Consider the following 21,489-nt stretch of genomic DNA (forward strand, 5'->3'; position numbering starts at 1 on the left):
TAGTAAACATCTCAGAGCCATTCCCTGAATTCTAAAATTATCGCCTCTTTATATTTACGGGTCCCTTTGTTCAAAGGTTTATACGCTGCCTTTGGGAAATCATCTTCTGATAATTTTTCTTTCTTCCTTCACAGACGCACAGAGATGTCTCCTGTGCAGCCCATTGCTGGCTGTTAGCACACCTGATGTATGCTTGTTCTCACATGGTGTGTCTGTGCAGCCACAGGAGGTTTTTATGTAAACTTCCATACCAGTGTTAAAGACAGCCGTAGCCACCAAAGAGATCCTTGTAAAATATAGGATTAGGATATACCACAGGAATTAATAATTCTCAAGCCACTGCTTTAAATTGTAGCCACATTGTTTTTGTAGGGAAGTTGCTCAGTTTATATACACGGAACATGAAGGGTTGCATTCTGATCAGGACACCAGTTTCATTTAAGACCCCTATACCAAAAGGTACTTAGATAATCCTCTTTAATATGCATATACTATATTGCTTTGTGCAACATATTGCTTTGAGCAACAAATGATGCTAATTTTCTTGCTACTTTGATCCTCTCTGATTATTTTCTTCAACTCCTAAAAGTCTAAGTGAATACGATGAAAGAATACCCCCTGTAAAAATTGTTATTTTACATATTTTTCCTCAGAGTCAAGAATACATGTTTTTTAAAGACATTTAATAATGATACGGGTTTATCATTCTCTATCAAAAATAATTTCATTGGACATCATGCCAATTTTCTTCTTAGGGTCCCTCGACTAAATAGTAACTTTAAAAACATACTGCTAGTTTGCTGTATTTTAGTAGGTCAGCATGCACACCAAAAGTGTATTAAGGTGGACTGCTCTATTTATTGATTTGCCATGAATCTGCTAAAGGCTCAAGGCAATTGTCTGCGGAAGGGGGCGGGAGGGCCATACATGATCGAGGTCATGCGCATCTAGCCAATTTGTAAGACGATCCTGCCGCCCTAAGCCATCAGCAATCCTTAGCATAGGGGCACACTCACGCATTCCTGTCAAGTCATCTTGTGAAAGGCTGCCTGCTTCCAGCTTGGCTTGGATGTGCAACCTTAATAAAACTCACTGAGGTCTGGAAGAAAATAGCAGATCTGAAGCAGATAGGGTAGAGGAAAGGGTCTAGAATATGTACACGCAGCTGACTCAGGCAGGCTCCACGCTGAACGGTCACACAGAGAGGAAACAATAAATCTCAGCTACTATGCAATAAATATCTCAAGTTTTAACGAAGGAAAATATCATTACAGTGAAATAAAAAATTTTAACATTTTAGAACAAAGCTAACAAATGGCTAGTTTTCTATCATTCTTCTTCAAACGCTTTCTTTGAGGGGGAGAGAGTCAAACAAACAAGCAGTTTTACCTGAAATAAAGAACTAGTTTAGAGGTCAGAAGAAAGGAGCAAGTTTTGCGAGAGGCACGGAAGGAGAGTGCTGGCAGTACAATGACAGTTTTCCTTTCCTTTGCTTTCCTCGCTGCCATTCTGACTCACACAGGGTGCAGCAACCAGCGCCGAAGTCCAGAAAACAGTGGGAGAAGATATAACCGGATTCAACATGGGCAATGTGCCTATACTTTCATTCTTCCAGAACACGATGGGAACTGTCGTGAGAGTACGACAGACCAGTACAACACAAACGCTCTGCAGAGAGATGCTCCACACGTGGAACCGGATTTCTCTTCCCAGAAACTTCAACATCTGGAACATGTGATGGAAAATTATACTCAGTGGCTGCAAAAAGTAAGTGATTGCTTTCAGTTTCTAATAGCACGGAGCTTTTTCCGTTCTTGCACTGCAGCTAACTTAAAGTTCCTTAGGGGCGCATTTGTGTGTTTACCTTTTGCTCCAGGGGGGCAGTGTTTGCAATTGCAAGACGGCCGTCTGGGTTTGGCTTCCTGGGTAAGCCAAGGTTTGGGGGCTTGCGCAATACTATGAATGTGTGGGGGCACCCCGTGTGTGTGTCTAGCCCTGGTAAATTTTATGACATTTCTGGTTTCTCTTGCTTAAAGTTCAGCATTAAGAGTCTTTCTGTCAAAACTCTACCTTAAGAAAGAAAGCATGTACCTCTTAAGCAAGTTGGTGAAAAATAAATAATCGTAATGACTATACTAATTAATAAGATCAAATCGATTTTGCACCAGAAAATTTTGTGCCACTGGGGTGGCAAATCATCACAAAGTATTTTTTTTTTTTAACCTTTAGAAAAATTAACATGAAGTGAGAGTAAATGTAAAATATGATATTTGGTTGGAGAAATTGTATATTTATGTAAAGGGAACTGTTAATTTCAGCAAGTGGTAGAATAGTAGAGGACTGATTTCTGTTAAATATTTTTTCTTCTGTCCTTGAGAAAAAAAAATTTAAAAAGATACATTGTAATGTGAACTGTCAGAAAGGGCTTCCTTGCTCACAATGAGAACACGCTGGCTGTTGAGGAAGACATGCACCTGCAGATTTGGGCTGAACGCAACATGTAGTCTCTACTATATTCCTGAAATACCTCCCTTCTCAGGGCATTGTAGTTACAGAGACAGTACCTGGCAAGTTTAAGTATCCATGTTATTTGATGAATGTTAATGTCGAGTATGAATGTAAACTCAATTTATAGAAATCAAATCAAATAGTTTATCCAGTTATTTATCTACAAACCATTTAAAAGTTTTTGTTGAAGATATGCCTATTAAGTTATGACCACACTTCTGCAATTCATTCTGTCTTTGCAATCTGTTTAATATTAGGCAGCCGAGAATAAGTATATTCCACTGACTATGCCACTAGAATGGAGGCAATGTCCCAGTTTGTGAAAAGCTTCTCTCCCTCGTTAATGGATTAAGTTGGTACATATAAATAGGTATGCAATCAGGCTTCTTTAAGTTAGTCTGTAAACGAGGCAATCCCTTTAAAAAGATAAAAGATAGGGAAAGGACAAATGCTCTATTTTGTTCCTGTGTGATCACACTCGCTTAGGTCATCGCCTGCTGAATCATGCCAAGTAATAGTTATTCTGCTTTTGTCCACTAGGGACTGAACTAAGATCACTGTTATTTTATTTGACACATTAACTGGAACTTAGTAGTTCTACAGTTTCCAAACCTGATATTGTAATCTTTCTATTACAGACTATAGGACTGTAATACGCAATCAGTGGGTAGGTAGAAGAATAAAAAGCAAACAGAACTCTCGGTTTTTTTTCAATTGTAGCTTAAATTTTAGGCACTACTTTCAATAGTAGTTTATAATAGGATGTTTGTATTTTTCTTTGGCAAAACTTATTTCCATTGTAAACAAATGATTTTGGTTGAATAGCTTGTTGTTATTCTTCAGTACACCATCCATATAGTTTTTAGTGAGAATCCAATCATATATTAGTCTGGATTCTTTGAGGGAATGGGGAGGAAAATTTAGTCCCAAGTTACCCCGAATGATCTATTCTACCAAAAACGTAATGTTTTGTTTGCTTAAAACGTATAATCAAAATAGTGATTCAAACATAGTAATGCATATTTCTTGTTGCTATGCAATTATTCAGCAGTGACAGGGTAAACACATAATTCTGCTGGGCTTAAATCATGCACGTGTTTCATATGTTAATTTATTTTGCAAAATAAATTTGATTCTTGTTTGCATTGTTCTTGGTCAATGATTGTGGGATAGCTTTCAGATTATAGCCAAGAATAACTATTAAAATGTTCTTTGGTTACACTGACCCTTTCAAGTGTAAATATCAAGCTGAATATATGCTGAAAACATCCCTATTGGTATGAGTCAGAGCAGTGTGGCTTGACTATTGTCAGTTTAAATTTGCATATCTTTTGTCATTGTCAATGTGATTGGTTGGAGGATCAAGAAACCAAATAAATGCATTCAACAAAGAACTTGCTAAAGACTTTCATAAGTTTCCCTTAATTAGGAGTTTTCTTCACTCCAAGTTCTAAAATTCATGTGATATATTGATTCTGATAATAGAAATGGGAATCTTTTTACTGTAACTATTTGGTATGCTCAGTACTGCAATTTGTATTACTTCTATTTTGATTCCAAGTAGTTGCCATAGATGGAAGCAATACCCTGCAGAAACTGAGGCTATCAGTGTATGTAAGTGAAATTAATTCATCCATTTATTTGGCAAAATAATAAAGCATAGTGATTATTATGCAGCTCATGGCATCGCTATCAGGAAAGATTTTGAGGCAGAATACATGTGTTATCAATGCTAAATGAAGCTATATGATAATTATGTTAATGCATCCCCTTCCATGAAGGGAAACCTCCTTCCTCAACTTTTCTGGTCTTGCAACTGAACAGGATGAGAAGCAAGGCATGCAAGGGGGCAAATGATTTGTCGGTCACCATAAATACTGGAACTGTTATGGCACTGCTTTCTTGATGTGATGGATTTAATTCAAAGAGATCAACTTTCCACAATCACTGCTTGATTAAAATGAGGCAGGTTGATAGCATTATTGTGACTTCTCAGACCAGGAAGAGTGGTATGAATAATATGCATCATATTATAGTGGTATGAATAAAACTATGCATCCTAGTTTTATTTTGTGAAACACCTGGGTGTGTTTCTGGGTTTGATCTCTTCTATAATATAGCTCTTTTCAGAATTATTAGCAAGTCATAGTAAACACCTGAAAGTGACCAGATCTTAGGTAAGTAACAATAAATACAACTGGCCCCAGTGTCTTTGTCACTTTCTTATGATCTCTTCCTACTTCTCTATGACAGGGAAACATTTAGCCCACATCCTGTGCTTTGTGAACTACTGTTTTCTGTCTCCACATCTCAAAAAGTTCACAAAGATGTACATTTAAAACATTTAGATTTAAATGTGTATAATGTTCTAGGATTTGGGGAATCCTTAGAAGACCTATTTTGCTTTTGCCAAATGATGTCTTTTTTGGTTAAAAATTTAAATAAATTGAGTGGATAATGCCTTGTAACAGAAAACAATAGTCTATTTGCTATAAATATTTTACACTAGCTCAAATTGATGACTATTAATGGAAAATATGGTTATGAATTGCCATCCAGAATATTTTAAGAAATACAAAGATTTTACTGGACTATTTAGCTGTTTTTCTATTGATGACATTTTTTGGTTAAGGATGTCCTCTATTTGCAGATTGTATTCTTTTCTTCAGAGTTAAGATTTGGAATGCTGTTACCCAAAACACATTGATGATGATGATTTTTTTAAACCCATATATTACATATATATTAATCCCTATTAATATCCATTAGAATGTGACCTCCACGAGGCCGGTGACCTTGTGAGTTTGTCCAATATCATATCTTCAGTGCCTGGAAGAGTATATAACATATTTATAAAATAAATATAAAATAAATATTTGTTAAATGAACAAACAAATGAATTATCTATTGCAATCTGCACTTTGCTGTCTACCATCAGCATTTTATTTGAGGCATACACCTTACCTCCTCAATAGATTGTAAGTTGTCCTATATGCAAGGACTATACCCTACAGTTATTTTTGTCCTAATACTAGTTAAAACAATATTGGGTCCAGAGTAGGTGCTTATTAATTATTCAAATTATATTTAACCAGTGATCTAGAATCTCAAAAACTTCTCTAGTAACTCTAGTTCAACTTCTTAATTATTCTCCAACGGTCAGCTCTGTTGCCAGTTTCTCCAGGAAATCTACCCACATTCCACTTACCCTCCCAGGGCGAGTTCTCAAATGTCATTGCAGTACATTGACTGTATCGTGTTAACACTGTACTTCTAAGTTGTTGTGGTGGTTGTTTTAATTATTTGTTTCTAGGTTTGTTTTCTCACCTAGACTGTGAGTTCCTCGAGTGTAGTAAATGTCGCTTATCCATTTTTATATTTCTGAACATGTTCATTAAGGGTCTGGATTAATTTCTCTGTTATAGTAATAATCAGTTTTTAAGAGATCAAGTGCTCAAGTATATAGTGGTAAATATAACATAATGCAATTTAAGGGACCTTGTAACTACTTTAAAGTTTGCTTAAATGTTAGCACTAGGCTACTTGAGGGTCAGCTAGATATTCTCTTGTGTGATAATGTTTTGTACTTCTATAAGCACAAGAACTTAGTATTTCTTGTTCAGTACAGTAGGGAGCCATTTACTGCATACATCTATATAATATGCATATATCTGTATAATATGTGCACATGAGAACTTAATTATAATAATATACATCTATATAATATGTACCCATGAGAACTTGATTATCATAATATACATCTGTATAATATGTGCACACAAGAACTTACTTCTCACTGGTATATTATTGTTTCGGTGGCTGGTGGTGGCTGTGCAACACTAAGTCAGAGACAATGCTCTTATGTTTTATTTTCACATTTGTGGAAACTTCCTAAACGTGTGAAATGGGTAGACATTGGCCGGGCGCGGTGGCTCACACCTGTAATCCCAGCACTTTGGGAGGCCAAGGCGGGCAAATCCCCTGAGGTAAGGAGTTCGAGACCAGCCTGGTCAACATGGCAAAACCCTGTCTTTACTAAAAATACAAAAACTTTGCTGGGCCTGGTGGTGCGTGCCTGTAATCCCAGCTACTAGGGAGGCTGAGGCAGGAGAATGACTTGAACCCAGGAAGCGGAGGTTTTGGTGAGCCGAGATCACATCACTGCACTCCAGCCTGAACGACAGAGCAGGACTCCATCTCAAAAAAAAAAAAAAAAGTAGATATTTAATAAGTACGATTTTAATAGTTTGTCACTAAATGTGAAAATTTGTCACTAAATGTGAAAATTTTGTCACTAAAGGTGAAAATCTAATTTTCACTAAAGGTGAAAATAAGATACATGCACAATTTATGCCTACAGATTGGGAAAAGTAGCAGTTGCTGAGAAAGATTAATAGAAATAATTGTCTTTTAAATCGAGTTGGAGAAATGTCCCCATCAACTTCATTTGAAGAATAGACCCCTGATTTTCAAGCCAAGTAAGAGCCCTTCAGAATCTGTATTAACTTTTCAACAAATAGTTAGGTGTTATTGTTTGCTTATTACATTTTAGAATCAAAAGATCCAAAAAACCCCTTTCAGCCCCAGAAGCTAGCAGTTAGTGCTATCACAACCTTTTGGCAAACTGTCTCCATTGAGAGATCTCAGGTTTTAGGGCTATGGCAAGTAGGTCTTTTTCTATGGGCTTCTATGGGCAATTACAGTCCTTCCTTACCCCTGACTGTACCATTTCACATTGAGCTTTCTTTTAATAGCACTCCTCTCATATATAAGTATTGGTTTAATGAAATTTTAAATGAATAAGAATGTCATTTTCCCTCTTAAAAATCCTTCTACAACTTCTCATTACATAGGAATAAAATCTGACTTCTTACCAGGAGGTCTTATATGGTCTGCCCCACACCGCTCACTGGCCCCGTCATTTACTACCTTGAAACGACATTCCAGACACTCAAGTGACATTGGCCTTCTTGTTATTTCTCCAACAGACAGGCTCATTCCTGCCTCAGGGACTTTACAAGCTGTTTACTCAGCTCAGAAAATTCTTCCCCCGATCTTCGCATGGTTGGCTACTTCTCTTCGTTCAGGTCTTCACTCAGCAGTCTTCTCAGAAAATCTCTGAGCACCATTCCCTACCACCTTCCCCACTTTGCTGAGAGACTTTCTACCATATTATGTTGTTTTATTTATTCATGGTATTTACTACTGCATAATGCTGTGTTAGTTATTGTCAGATTATTTATTCTGTCTTCGCCTACTAAGAACGCAAACTCTATTAGAGCAGTGGCCTTGTCTATCTTGATGCAGTATACCTTCTACCTAGAAGAGTGGATTACACATGGTAGGACCTTAATAAATATTTGCAGAATGAGTGACTCTGTATTTTCATAGACACTATGCTCTATGAGGTACATCCTGTACCTGTCTTGTTGACCAGTTTTTATTTATTATTCTGTTTTATTATTTCTGGTAGCAGATTGACTTTTCTGGCACAATGCTTATAGCATAGCTGGCTCTATTTAGTATTTTTTAATAAATAGGGAAACAAATGAAGTCCATGAGCGGATTTGGACTATAATCAAATTGATGTATGAAATTTAGATGCAACTATATTTTACACATTACCTTTTTAACTACATAATGGCAGAAATTTTATTAATATTCCGAGTTTCCATCCTCTCTAACAAGGATCAGCCAGTGATGGCCCTTGGGCCAAATCCTTCCTGCCACCTCTGTTTGTAAATAAAGCTTTATTGAAGAACAACCACATTCCTTCCTTTATATATTGTCTGTGCATTTGTAAATAAAGTTTTATTGGAACAGAGCCACACTCATTCATTTATGCATTGTTTATGGTTGCTTTCCTCCTACGAAAGCAGAGTTGAGGAGTTACCACAGAGCCTAAAATATTTAATATCCAGCCCTTTTGAGAAAAAGTTAGCTGACCCCTGCCCTATATTGCAAGAGGAATTAGTATTAATTTTGGGACCATTGCAAGGTAAATTGTAAGGTTTGTTGTGTGGGAAAAAGATTGCCCTCCAGGAGGCCCAGTAATCTTCAGGTTCATGCCAGTTGGCAGAGAGCCTGACTAAGCCATTTCTTGGCTGGGTGTCTGGACATGCTGTGAGGTGACATTTTAGAGGCACACAGGCAAGGGAATTTCATGTCTTGTCTTTCTCCTGCCCATCATCACAAGAACAGGGAAATATTCCCAAAGCAGATACATATCAGAAAAGAAAAAGCACCTGGATAACAATACAGACCAGTAGCCTGTGGATAAACAAGTCTGGGCTACAGGGTCTTCTGTGCTATGCGCCTGTTTCATCCTGTTGGTTGTGGCATTAGCAAGAATGCTGACAAAACACTAGAGCCATTCTATTTTCTTAGAAATGGGGCTTCAGCTCAGCCTCTTATTAGAAACCTTCCCCCCCTATCATTTGTTTTAAGTATAAACATTAGAAGTGTTCTCACTTGTGCAGATGATGAGAGGGGAGGAGCAATAAGTGGGTAGCTCAGCTACAAAACACAGAGTTTTATCAGCCCCTGTGCTATAATTTGCTAATTAAGGAGGTTTTGGTTTCTTTCTGCCACAGTCTTGTCTCTGTGTGGAAACATTAGCAGCCTTTTCCTGGGCCTTGTCTTCTTTTCTTTTCTTCTTTCCTTCTTTCTTCTTCTTCTTCTTTTTTTTTTTTAGTACCACAAGCTATATTGTGTCGTTTGCTTAGATGCACAACCCTAATTACATTCTGAGTCATCCTCGACTGTTGTCCCAATACAAGATGATCTTTGGCAGTGGAGTTGGGAAATTCCAAACCCCCTTTGGTTTTGGCCCCATGGTCTGAGGGAGGGAGGGCATCTCGGTGTTTAAATCTTCTTACAATGTGTACAAAAGATGTGCCCCCTCTCTTACCAAAGAGGGTTTTAAAGAATGACGCCCTCCATGGATTATGTTCTCTTTACATTTGGAGGCTATTTCCATGTAGGGTCTATACCTGAATACCCTTCTCTAATTCTAAATATTAGAAGTGAGAGAACTTTAGGCTCATTTGGTCTCAGTTGTCTGCTCAAATAATCTGAATTTTTTCCTTCAAGCAAATGAAAAGGTAATTTTGAACAGAGAAAGTAGCTAATAATTCCATCCAGAATGCATTTAGGCCTATGAAAATCTTTTCTTTTGTCAGTAAGTACTGAAAAATATACAGTAAGAAAACTTACTTGTTTATGCTATACTACATGACTATGCAGGTCACTTATTAGAAGTCTATCTAGGAATGTGTTTCCTAAGTTTGTGTTCAACTCTTGAAAAAACATGCAAATTAGCACAGGCATCGAGATGCGTCTGAAGTAAATCAGCAGCTGAAATATGATTAAAACACAAGTGAAATGTGAATATCTTAAATCACTAATAATATGTACCTATAAGTGACCAAACTCACTGGCATCAGATAGGTAAACTTACTATAAATTTCAGCGAAATGGCTTATGATAATTTTGGAGGATGGCATATTGTAAAGTCTAGTGACATGTGTAGCTCTACTCATTAGGAAGGAGTATGCTTTATTGGTAGTCTCCACTTTGTTTCTGAAGGCTACATAAGTTAAATTACAATGCTTCACCCTCCAAGATGATTGGAGACTTTCCATTCCTAGAGAACCAATAAATATTTTAAAATCTCAAATTATAGTTCTTCTCTAAACCCTTAAAGATGAAAGATAGCCCCAGGATTTCATAAAACATTTTAACAGTATTCTTGTCTTCACTCTTGATATAGAGCTGAGTAGATTAAAGTTCAATAGGTTTTTACTGTAGCTCAAGGTTTGCTGCATCCAGCAGGTCTTGACATCCACCTTATTTTAATTGCACAGGTATAAGGGGTGAGAATTGTAAGCTTATTACCAGTATTATCAGTCTTTTTATTATTTTCTAATTCTACTCAGTTTTTAAATAATAAGAACAAAGGTATAAGGTGATAGTAGTTCTAATGCTTGTAGAATAAATGAATGGGTTTATTGAATAAGCTGAATATTTAATAACTTAAAATGTCAATAATAAAGACAATATTTTTGAATCAATGAACTGATGAATTTTAAATAATTCTTGGCAAGTGAACCTGATTTTCAAATGAATTATTCAGCAGAAGTTTAATATCTAGAAACAAATGCAGAGGTTAGAGAAGAAGTGGAGTGAGGCCTTCTTCTAAACCTTCTTCCCTTGGCCCTCCAAGAGCATTCCTCAGGGCACCCCATATGTCCAAAGGAACACAGTTTCAAAATAGCTGCAAGAAAACTTTCAAATAATCAAATATTAGTTAGGTAGAGCTGCCAAAACTTAGCTACTGGTGGGCATGAAGAAACATTACCTTCGATAGTTTGAATTCGTTGCCAAGCTGTTGTATGAACATCGAAATCTGCCTTACAGAAAGCAGAAATTTCAAAAACAAATGCAGATTGTTTTAGACTCTTAAAAATACTGAGGCCCACCCATATTTCACATGACACAAATTTGATAATAGACTACTCTTGGTTAATTAGCGGCAAATTGTATAATTTGTCTAATCCCTTAATTATACAATTGTATGATAATGTATACTTACGTATTTTTACTTTAAGAATGTAGTGTGTGATGATTGCCTCATATTGTAAGGGATACTATTCACTTCTAGCAGAATTCATTGTCAAGAATTGTGAAAGAAAATCTGAATTTCAAGGAGGAATTTTGGTATTTTCAAAATTTCTCTGATGATTTGTTAGATCTACTTACCTAACCTTGTTTTTTTACTTCTGCTACATGGCACTTACCAAGAATAGAGATTTTTGAGAACCAAAAATAGTTCTCAAGAACTATTTTCTTGTACACATGTGCTGGTATTTTTATGTTTTTTAAGACACTTGTCCATGTTGTAAAGATGAATTTAGTTTAAACTATATAAAATAATCCATGAGTCCATTTTCCCAAATACACCTAAGCTGTGCTATATCATAATGTGCTGAAAGAGCACAACCAAGTGAGGCAGTCCCATCGATTTCATTAGCTCTCTGGAGCTTTTTCTTTTTTTTTAAGCAGATGAATGACACACAGCCACTTAATATACTGATGGTGTGAAGGCTCCAATGTGAGGCCTTATATGAATTTATTATTAACTTTCTTTTTGTTTTAAAAATGAAAGTTCTAATATTTTTTCTGGCATCCAAATGGTTTGCTTTTTTTCAACCCCCACTTTGCTCATTCTGCACGTTAGAGACTTCTGAGATTAAAACCAGGAAAGCAGAGGTGGCAAGGCAGCCCTCAGACCAGGCAAGACAAAAAGATTGAAAGGGACCTCCCGGCCTGTCTGTCCTTTTTATTTCTCTTGTCTCCTCCATTATTCTTTTTAATAAAGTCTCCTGTGATCCTCCTCATGCTGGCCATAGAGGGGGAGTGCTGCAAAGAGGATGGACAACAGGGAAGGCAAATGAACAGAGAGACCAGTGACTGTCCCTTTATTGGGACATGGGGGAGGGGTGACACAGTGAGGGACAGGGGACTATAGCAGTGTCAGGAGAACTTCTCCATGAGAGATGACATGAGTTCTGTCATGCACTTTCAGTACACAGGCAGGAGTCATAGAACTTAGCACCTGCAATTAACAAAGGGCAGGAAACCAGTTAGTCAGTTACCTAATCAAATATGCACTTCAGCCAAGGTGGTCTGCAAGGTACTAGGAAGATGCAAGAAATTCACTAAAACCCCTGTTGTTGAGACAAACTTAAAAACAAACTTAAAAGCAAGGACATTATTTGTGTCCACTATTTCCTATGACAAGTTTAACGATAGTACAGCCCAGTGATGAAGTGGGTCATGCCTAGAGTCAAACTGCCTGGATTTGAATGCTGATAGCACCACTGACTTGCTGTGTGACCTTGGGCAAGCTTCTTCACTGCTCTGTGCTGCAATTTCATTATGGGTGAAATTGAGGTGATAATAGTATCTATACCATAGAGTTATTAAGTGCAGGCATAATTCACATAAATTACTTTGCACAAGTTCTGTCATCTAGTAGGTGTTATGTATATACTGCTTATTACTAGGGGAAGTTCTGGGTACACTGCTAATTAAATATTGAACACTTTTTCAAAACTATTGGGACCACTGGAAAAACTTTACATGTGTTAGTTCATTGAATACCTCAAAAGCCAATAAGAAGTAGATAGTGTTATAATTATTCCATGTGGCAAGTGGGAAAACTGAGGCAGGCACAGAGAGTGGAAGTAACTTGCGCAGGATTACACAGTAGCTAAATTTATGGGCCAGCACTCAATCCCAGGCAGTCTGGCTCTATGACCTATGCTCTTAACCAAATGTGAGACTAACTGCAGCAATGTTTGCCATGTCTCCTCTTGTCAATCATCAAACATTAAGCCTATTTCTAAAATTTTTTCTGTAGTTGTCTTTGTGTCTAAACCCTTAATTCTTTGATACTAAATGTGTTGTCCCTTTCTCAAGTTCTGTTTCACACAGCCATTTGTCCCCATCCCCACTCTAAAGCTCCATGGTTAAATTGACGGTGGCACGTAGGCTCTGTTGCTGATTGAAGCACAATAGCTGATTCTCTCAGCCCTCCCACAGGCCTGTTAACAGACCGCAGAATCCCACGTCTGCAGTCCCTACTGCGTATCTCCTTAGAAGCACCATCTCTTGAAGTTATAGAGTTTAATTGAGTCTGACTATTTATCTAAAAACTTCTAAAACACAAAGAAAGGCTTACAATTGCTTTACATGGGGTGAAGCTGCCTATTCTAAATATCTTCCATTCAATGTAATGACCTCCCTCTTGGATTTATCTGTAGGCAGTCCTGCTTGGAAAAGTGAAAGCTCATTCTGGAACTTAAAATATTATTTGCCTGCACTTCCTTTTCTGGGTCATTTGGAGAGTTGTAAAAATGAGAAGAAATGCCTTGTTTCCTTAGGCAATGACCTCTTATCTCACTTCCTATTTTATTTATCATTGTCCCTATTAATGAAAATATTCCTGGCATTTTAGGCCCAAGCCAAGAACACTGCTACTTGTAGACAATTGTGATAGTTCTTCCTCTCTTTTTGTCTGATCTTGGAGGCCTGGCCACTCAAAATTTGGGTTTTGAGACTTGCTGCTTCCCTTGCTGAGTATCAGTTGCATGAGACAGGGAGGCTCTACCCTACCTTCTCCCTGTCCATTCTTCTCCACAGAGACCCAAAGAGGACAAAGCAAGATGGGGACAAAAGAGATTTCAGTCATTCTTTTCGCCCACCTTTGCATGGTGAGGTAAACTAAAACCTATTAAAACAGCACAACAACAAATAACTCAGTGCATATTCACTTGCTTGACCTGTGCTGTCTATTGAATGCTGAGCACAAGCAATGTGTGGTGTGTGGGCATTATAGGTGCCCAGTACATACTGTTAGGATGTGTTCATGAATCAACGCACGCTGTATTGCTCAAGCTGTTTTGGGGCCACTATTTGGTCAGTGAAGTTGTCTGAAGGATACTTGTGCTAATGCTGAATAACAGAGATCTTTCTCCAATGTGCGGGAAGCTATTAAGTTATAGAGTACAATTTTCTCAATTTTAAGGGTTTCTCACTTCATCGTCTCCATGTTTGTCATCTTCCATCTATTGTGTGTGATATTTGTCATCTCTCAGGAGACAACTGACAATACAGCAAATAGATATTAAAGAAAGCTGGGAATTGACCTCTCATGTTTAGTTGTACAGCTTGCATTACATGAGACACATGGTTATCTCATTGATATAACATAATCACATGGTCTGCCAATGAAATTGCTATTGCTTTCTGTGCAAAATAATTTATCTGCAAAGACAGCAATGGATACTGGATGTTCTTTCACATAGCAAGTATGAAAATAACTTTTCTGCCAGACACAGTAGCTCACGTCTGTAATCCAGAACTTTGGGAGGCTGAGGCTGGTGGATTGTTTGAGCTCAAAAGTTCAACACCAGTCTGGGCAACATGGTGAAACCCTGTGTCAAAATAATATACAAGAATTAGCCTGGCATGGTGACTGGCACATGCCTGTGACTCTAGAGGCTGAAGTGGGAAGATCACTTGAGCCCAGGATGTCAAGGCTACAGTGAGCTGGGATTGTGGCACTGCACTCCAGTCTGGCTGACAGAGTGAGACTATCTCCAAAAACAAAAAGAAAAAAAAATAAAGAATTATTTTTAAAAATAAGGTATTAATAAATTTACCTTGGTAAACAGTGTCATCACCCAAACAAATATTTTCATACATAGCAGGTATTATCAAACCCACTTTACAGATAAGGAAACCGAGGGCCACTAAAGTCAAATGATTTTTAAGAGGTTACATGTTTACTTTGAGGCAGATTGCAGAATTTGAACCCATACTCTGAGTGGTTAAATCTGAAGCTCTTCACTCTTCTTGCCTCTTTCACTTTTCTTTCACAAATTACAACAAATTCTGAATGGTGGGGAGCAGGGAAGAGATTCAGATGAATGATGATGTCTTGTAAGTTTTTGGAGAATCTATCCATACTAAATAACCTTCTTTGGCAATGAGAATAATTTACCATACATGTGTATAAATTGCTGTAAGAAGCCTGCTGTTCTTAGGGAAAATGCTTCCTAGGAATCTTTCCCATCCCAGCACAATTCTTAAAAAACTTTCACAAATATGTCAGAGGCAAATAATTCATTGCTATTTTTACTTTTCTTTTTAAATAAATGAGCTACTTAGACAAATTGCCTTAGTTGGAGTTATCCAGATATGAGTATACAAATAAAGATAATATTTTAAACTAGCTTATCTGTATTTTTGTTCAGGAACACTTCATTATTACAGTATTAGGTTATATTTCTTATATTTCTTTCAGCTAAAAAAAATAAAATATAGTCAATAGAGAATCATTTAACATTTTCAACATTAATAAATTGGGGTACTATTTGTAATATTCTGGGCAAGAGTCATTTAAAAGACCTTATGCCATGTATGCTTTGAATTTTTTTAAGAGTTCATCAGTATGATAAGAATATGAAAAATGTAGTCATTGATCTCCAGTCTATGCTTAGAAAAAAAGAAAAGAAAATTAATAAACACTTGTGAAAGTGAAACTGTCAGTATCTCTTACTGACAGTCAAGATAAACTAATGGACTAAAGAGACCTTGGTTCAAACAAATGATTAAAGCTGACAATAAAAGTGGAAATCTCATACTCAGCCTTCAACAAAGAAAGCTCTTAACTGAGAATTGAATATATACAGAAACTAAGAAGACTTCCTGTCAAAGAGGAAAAAGAAATTTTTATTTTATGACTGTTATGTTTCATATGAGACTAAAGCTTACATACTTTGAGTTCACAAATCAAACTTGTGCAATTTGCAAGGAAAAGGTCATTAGGGAAATGAATTACCCTGAACATAAATTATCTCTATATAGTATGCTACTATTTTGAAATGTCTTCCATTGAATCTAATTTTGAAGATCATGGTCAAAATGATATCATAAACAACTAAAGAATTCAAATAAACTCTATAAGCCTATTTTAAAGTTTTTTGTTTTTCTGTTTCAAATAATTCACCAAATATTTTGAAAGTTCCTTTTCTGGTCAGATACAAAATAGCCTCTTGTGAAAAATGAGATTAACATAGGTTTGTTCCTCCTCTGATTACCGGGCATTTGAGAAATCAATGACAAAGTGGTGATTTTCATCAGAAAGACACATCATTCCAACCCATTCATTCAGTGGAGGTACTTTGGAATCTTTAAGGAAGATATAGTTTAAAAAATTATATATAGTTTTGAAAAGTTAGAACAAAACACACCTAAGCCACCATGTTTGAGTAATAAAGCTATATAAAGAAATATAGCTATTTCTATTTAAATTTAACAAGGTAGAAAAAGTACAAGTAATAAGTAGAGAACAGGACTAGATGGTGAATGATTATAATAGCACTTCCTGTCTTATATGCCACCCTCTCATGAAGAGTTTCCCTCCCCTTGAATCTGGCTGGGTCATAAAAGGGAATTGCATTCCCATCTTGTGCACTACAGTACTCATGCCCTGAGCTACTGCACTAGAAGTCCATCTACCTGAAGACTATGGTGTTGTGAAGAAGTCAAGTCACATGGAAAAGGCATGTGTAGGTGCTGTGGGTAGTGAGTCTCCACATTTGAGTCACCTCAGCTCAGGCTCTAGACATGTGAATAAATGAGCCTTCAAAGCTTTCTGGTCCCCACCCTTTGCACTATCTCTAGATTTGGAAAAGGTCTGGAACATCATGGGGTAGAAACAACCCATCCCTACTGTTCCGTTTCTGAAATCCTGACTCATAGAGTCTGAGATCCCAATGAACATAATCAAATAGTTGTTACAAACTACTAAATTTGGAGGGTAATATGACGGAACTTCAAAAAATTTATGGAAGGAAATAATTGAAAGATAAAAATGAAAATGTAAACTTTATTTCTTAACATAAGCTCCATCAGGTTCAACTCACTCATGTAAGCCATGATACCAGCCAATTTAGTCCATCCCTAAAGAACTGAAGGTCCAGGAATTTAATCATATCAATGCAGTATTTTTTTTCATTATTAACTGAAAGGAAATAAGTACCCAATATGGTTCGGCTCTGCCCCCACCCAAATCTCATCTTGAATTATAGTTCCTATAATCCCCATGTGTTGTGGGAGGGACCTCATAGGAGGTGATTCGATTATGGGGGCAGTTTTCCCATGCTATTCTCATGATAATGAGTGAGTTTTCACAGGACCTGATGGTTTTTTAAGGGGCTTCCCCCTTTGCTCAGCACTCATTCTGTTTCCTGCAGCCCTGTGAAGAGGTGACTTCCACTGTGATTGTAAGTTTCCTGAGGCTTCCCCCGAGAAATGTGGAACTGCAAGTCAATTTAACCTCTTTTCTTTATAAATTACCGGGTATTTCTTCATAGCAGCATGAGATTGGACTAATATAGGACCTTTTACAGATTTTCTTTACTTCTTTTTTTTTTTTTTTTTTGAGACGGAGTCTGGATCTGTTGCCAGGCTGGAGTGCAGTGCTGCAATTTTGGCTCACCGCAACCTCTGCCTTCCAGGTTCAAGTGATTCTCCTGTCTCAGCCTCCTGAGTAGCTGGGACTACAGGAGCCCGCCACCACATCCCGCTAATTTTTTGTATTTTTAGTAGAGATGAGGTTTCACCATGTTGACCAGGATGGTTTCGATCTCTTGACCTCGTGATCCACCTGCCTTGGCCTCCTAAAGGGCTGGGATTACAGGCGTGAGCCACCTCACCTGGCCCCTTTTACAGATTTTTTAAAGATTAGGAAAAAGAAAAGTCAGAAAGAGCCAAATCAGAACTGTGAGGTGGATGCCTAATGCTTTTCCATGGAAACTCTTGCAAAATTGCCCTTGTTTGATGAGATGAATTAGCAGCATTGTGGTCATGAAGAAGGACTCTGCTGAAGTTTTTCTAGCTGTTTTTATGCTAAGCATTGGCAAACTTTCTCAAAACACTCTCAAAATAAGCAGACGTTATGGTTCTTTGGTCCTCCAGAAAGTCAACAAATAAAATGCCTTGAAGATCCAAAAAAAAAAACTATTGCCATGACCTTTGCTTTTGATTGACTGGTCCACTCTTTCCTTGACTGGACCACTTCCACCTCTCAGTAGCCATTGCTTTGATTGTGCTTTATCTTCAGGATCATATTGGTGAAGCCATGTTCTATCTCCTGTTACAATTCTCCAAAGAAATGCTTTAGGATCTCAATCCTCCTTATTCAAATTAAAATTTCCACTGAAAACTCTGCTCTTGTCTACAGTTGATCTGGGTTCAATGGTTTTGTACCCATGAAGTTGAGTGGAAAATTTGGTCAATTTTAATTTTTCAGTCAGAATTGTGTAAACCCAATAAATTGAAATGACTGTGATGTTGGCTGTTGGTCATGCTGTTAGTCATTGATCCCCTTCAGTTAGGGCATTAACAAATAAAAAATTCTATTCATGTGGATAGTCTGCTGCTGCAGGCTTCATCTTCAACATTTTCTTGTCCCTTAAAATGAGTTATCCATTTTTAAACTGCTGATTACTTTGGAGCATTGTCCCCATAACATTTTTGTAAAGCATTAATTATTTCACCATTCTTCCAACCAAGCTTCACCATAAATTTGATGTTTGTTCTTGCTTCAATTTTAGCAGAATTTATGTTGTTTTAATAAGGGCTCTTTTCAAACAGATACCTTATGCGTCTTAGTGCCTCAAATTAGATCCCGTTCAGACAGGTTAAAAGTTAATATGAATGTATTTTGGTGCAAAAATTTTTAAACCCATGCATAGTTTTTTCATAATATGCACTTTCCATGAACTTTTTGAAGATCCCCCGTATATTAAATCAATAGTAGTGACTGGAAGAGTCACCATTTACTTAGGCATACATGCAGGGCCTATCACTATAACAAGCATTGAAAAACAATGTATTAGACCTGAGGTCTGCCTTCCAGAAGATTGCATTCCAGTAAGACTTATGACATGGATAAAAATGTCATAAGTGTTGGTTTTTAGGCAAATTTTTATTGCCTCTCTCTATTCTCAAAAAGTTAACTATTTCAGTTTCACATAAGCTTAGTAAGATGTAATAAATATAACTGGAAGACTGCATACATTTTTGTGCTCCTTTGAGTAAAATGGTTGTTAGTATTTTTTTTTTGCCTACAGAATAGTATTTTTAAAAGCTTCATAGACCATCCACACTCTGAATTCCACAATATCAAATTGATGTACTATATAGTTTATGTGATTCTTAATGCTTACATTGTTGGAAATTTTTCTGATCACTGAAAATCGTAAAAATCTCTGGGAATTTGTATTTTTGAGAATCTAGTCATGAAGTTATTTTATAACTCTATACTACTTAACCTGTCATGTTTAGGCTGTAAGTTTGAATCCAGATGTTTCTGAAAGCTGTTACTGAGCATGGCTGACTGGTGATCTCTCAAACGTAAAATGAGTTAGCACCATCTGTTCAATTCCCAGTGGTTTGAAATTCCTGCAATAAAATCCATCCCAGATTTTCCCCTTCTTAAGTGATGAGCATAGAATCTGGACTTGAATGAAGCCGGTATAGGAACATTCTTTAAATATATGAGGTGCTTTGCTTATTACATTATATATTGGTTGAAGCTTTTTGGAAAAGAGCATAACAGTGAATACAAAGAACATAGCTATTTTCAAATCTTTTGACTCAATAATCCAATTTCTGGGAATCATTACCAAGGAAATCATTTAACAGAAGGAAAAAGCAACATATACGAACATGCTCATTGCAACTACCATAGCAGGAACACAGGAAACAACAGGTATTATTTATTTGCTACTTGTTTTGATACCTTGCACACATGATCTCTAATCCCCAAAACAAATAATCTGAAAGATAAACATTACTCACAAGCTTTGAATGAGGAAATCACAAACAAGCTCCCACAAGCAGCAAATGGCAGAACCGTTAGACACTCCAGTCTGGGATCCTCTGATGAAAGATCATGTCTTCAGTGACCCCATGACTGCAGCTGTTAAAATCATATTTTAAAAAGAGAAGATGCCCACCAGATGTTATGTGAACAGGTGGGTTATATACCTGAATAATTGAAATAATAGCTAATATTTTGGGCACATAGTATGAACCAAACTCTGGGACAGATACTTTAGGATATTATTTTATTTGATTCTCACAACTCTGTACACACTGTTATTGTCCTCAATTTATAAAAGCTGTATGTATGTTATAGCGCTGAGTTTGTGTGTGGGGTGGGTGGAAGATCACTGTGAATTTGTAGGCATGAACATAAAACTATTGACAGGGCACATACCCAAAACATTCACAATGAATAATTTTTAATGAAAGATATTAAAGAATTTTTAAAATTTTCTCTTTTATGAAGATTATATGTATTGTACAATATAAGCATTGCCACTTTTATAATCAAAGAAATCTCTATTTATTTATTTTTTGAGATGGAGTCTTGCTCTGTTACCCAGGCTGGAGTGCAGCGGTGTGATCTCAGCTTACTGCAAACTCCACCTCCTGGGCTCAAGCTATTCTCCTGCCTCAGTTCCCCAAGTAGCTGGGACTAGGGGTGTGCGCCACCACACCTGGCTAATTTTTGTATTTTTAGTAGAGTGGGGTTTTGCCATGTTGGCCAGGCTGGTCTCGAACTCCTGACCTCAGGTGATCCCCCCACTTCGGCCTCCCAAAGTGCCAAGATTGCAAGCATGAGCCACGGTGCCTAGCAGATTTTTTTTTTTTTTAAATAGGTATATTTAGATTGAGGCAAAGTAAAAGAAGCAGGAGTGATATAAAACAGATGGGATCTTGACTTCATGAAATTTTGACTGTATTAAAACTTTCATTATTTTTCAAAATAACCATTGCAGGGAAAACAAATATAAAAAGATCTTTAGAAATAGTAGCAGAATCTTGTAGAAAAAAAAAAAACTAAGAGAAATATTTTGGAACAGGGTTTTTCCATGGGTAACTTCATTTTTTACTACCTAAGCAGCTTTCTTCCTGTAAGACCAGCCCTCAGTTTACTTTTCTCATGTCATGGTCAGTTATTCATTTTATACTAATTTTTATTTCTTACTTTCCCTTGTCTTTACTTTCATGTAAAGATTTATGTTGAAAGCACCAAACACGGTGAATTACAGAGAAAGAAATTGGGTCGGGGTAGTCCAAAATCCTTGGGTAATTTTATTCTTTTTATTCAAAGGAAAACATATATTTAAGAAATTCTGTTGGCGATGAACAGAAGTAAGTTATAAAACAGAAGGTAAGCGAATGAGCTATTTTTATAGACTATAAAATCAAGGTTAAATTCTCCAAGACTTAATGTAGTAAAGAAAGCAGAAATAAATACTGGAGAAAGAGATTAATGAAGTTATGATTATGTGAGATGATAAGTATGAAATTACTTCACAATATCTGAATACCTAT

General features: G+C 36.8%; 1 protein-coding gene across 3 annotated transcripts in view; it reads left to right on the top strand.

Annotated features, from left to right (window-relative positions):
• Window positions 1-974: 974 nt before the first annotated feature.
• Window positions 975-21,489, top strand: part of ANGPT1 (angiopoietin 1) — a 262,653-nt gene continuing 242,138 nt past the window's right edge. The window contains exons 1-2 of one of the 3 annotated variants that reach the window (XM_011994172.1): window positions 1,164-1,306; window positions 1,381-1,767. In XM_011994172.1, the coding sequence (XP_011849562.1) occupies window positions 1,471-1,767 (297 nt within the window). In that variant the 5' untranslated portion in view covers window positions 1,164-1,306; window positions 1,381-1,470. Of the gene's footprint in view, window positions 1,768-21,489 lie in introns of all 3 variants that reach the window. The other 2 variants (XM_011994170.1, XM_011994173.1) reach the window with 2 other exon arrangements.

Source organism: Mandrillus leucophaeus, unplaced genomic scaffold (assembly GCF_000951045.1).
Source record: "Mandrillus leucophaeus isolate KB7577 unplaced genomic scaffold, Mleu.le_1.0 Scaffold444, whole genome shotgun sequence".
In the NCBI taxonomy this organism is placed as follows: Eukaryota; Metazoa; Chordata; class Mammalia; order Primates; family Cercopithecidae; genus Mandrillus; species Mandrillus leucophaeus.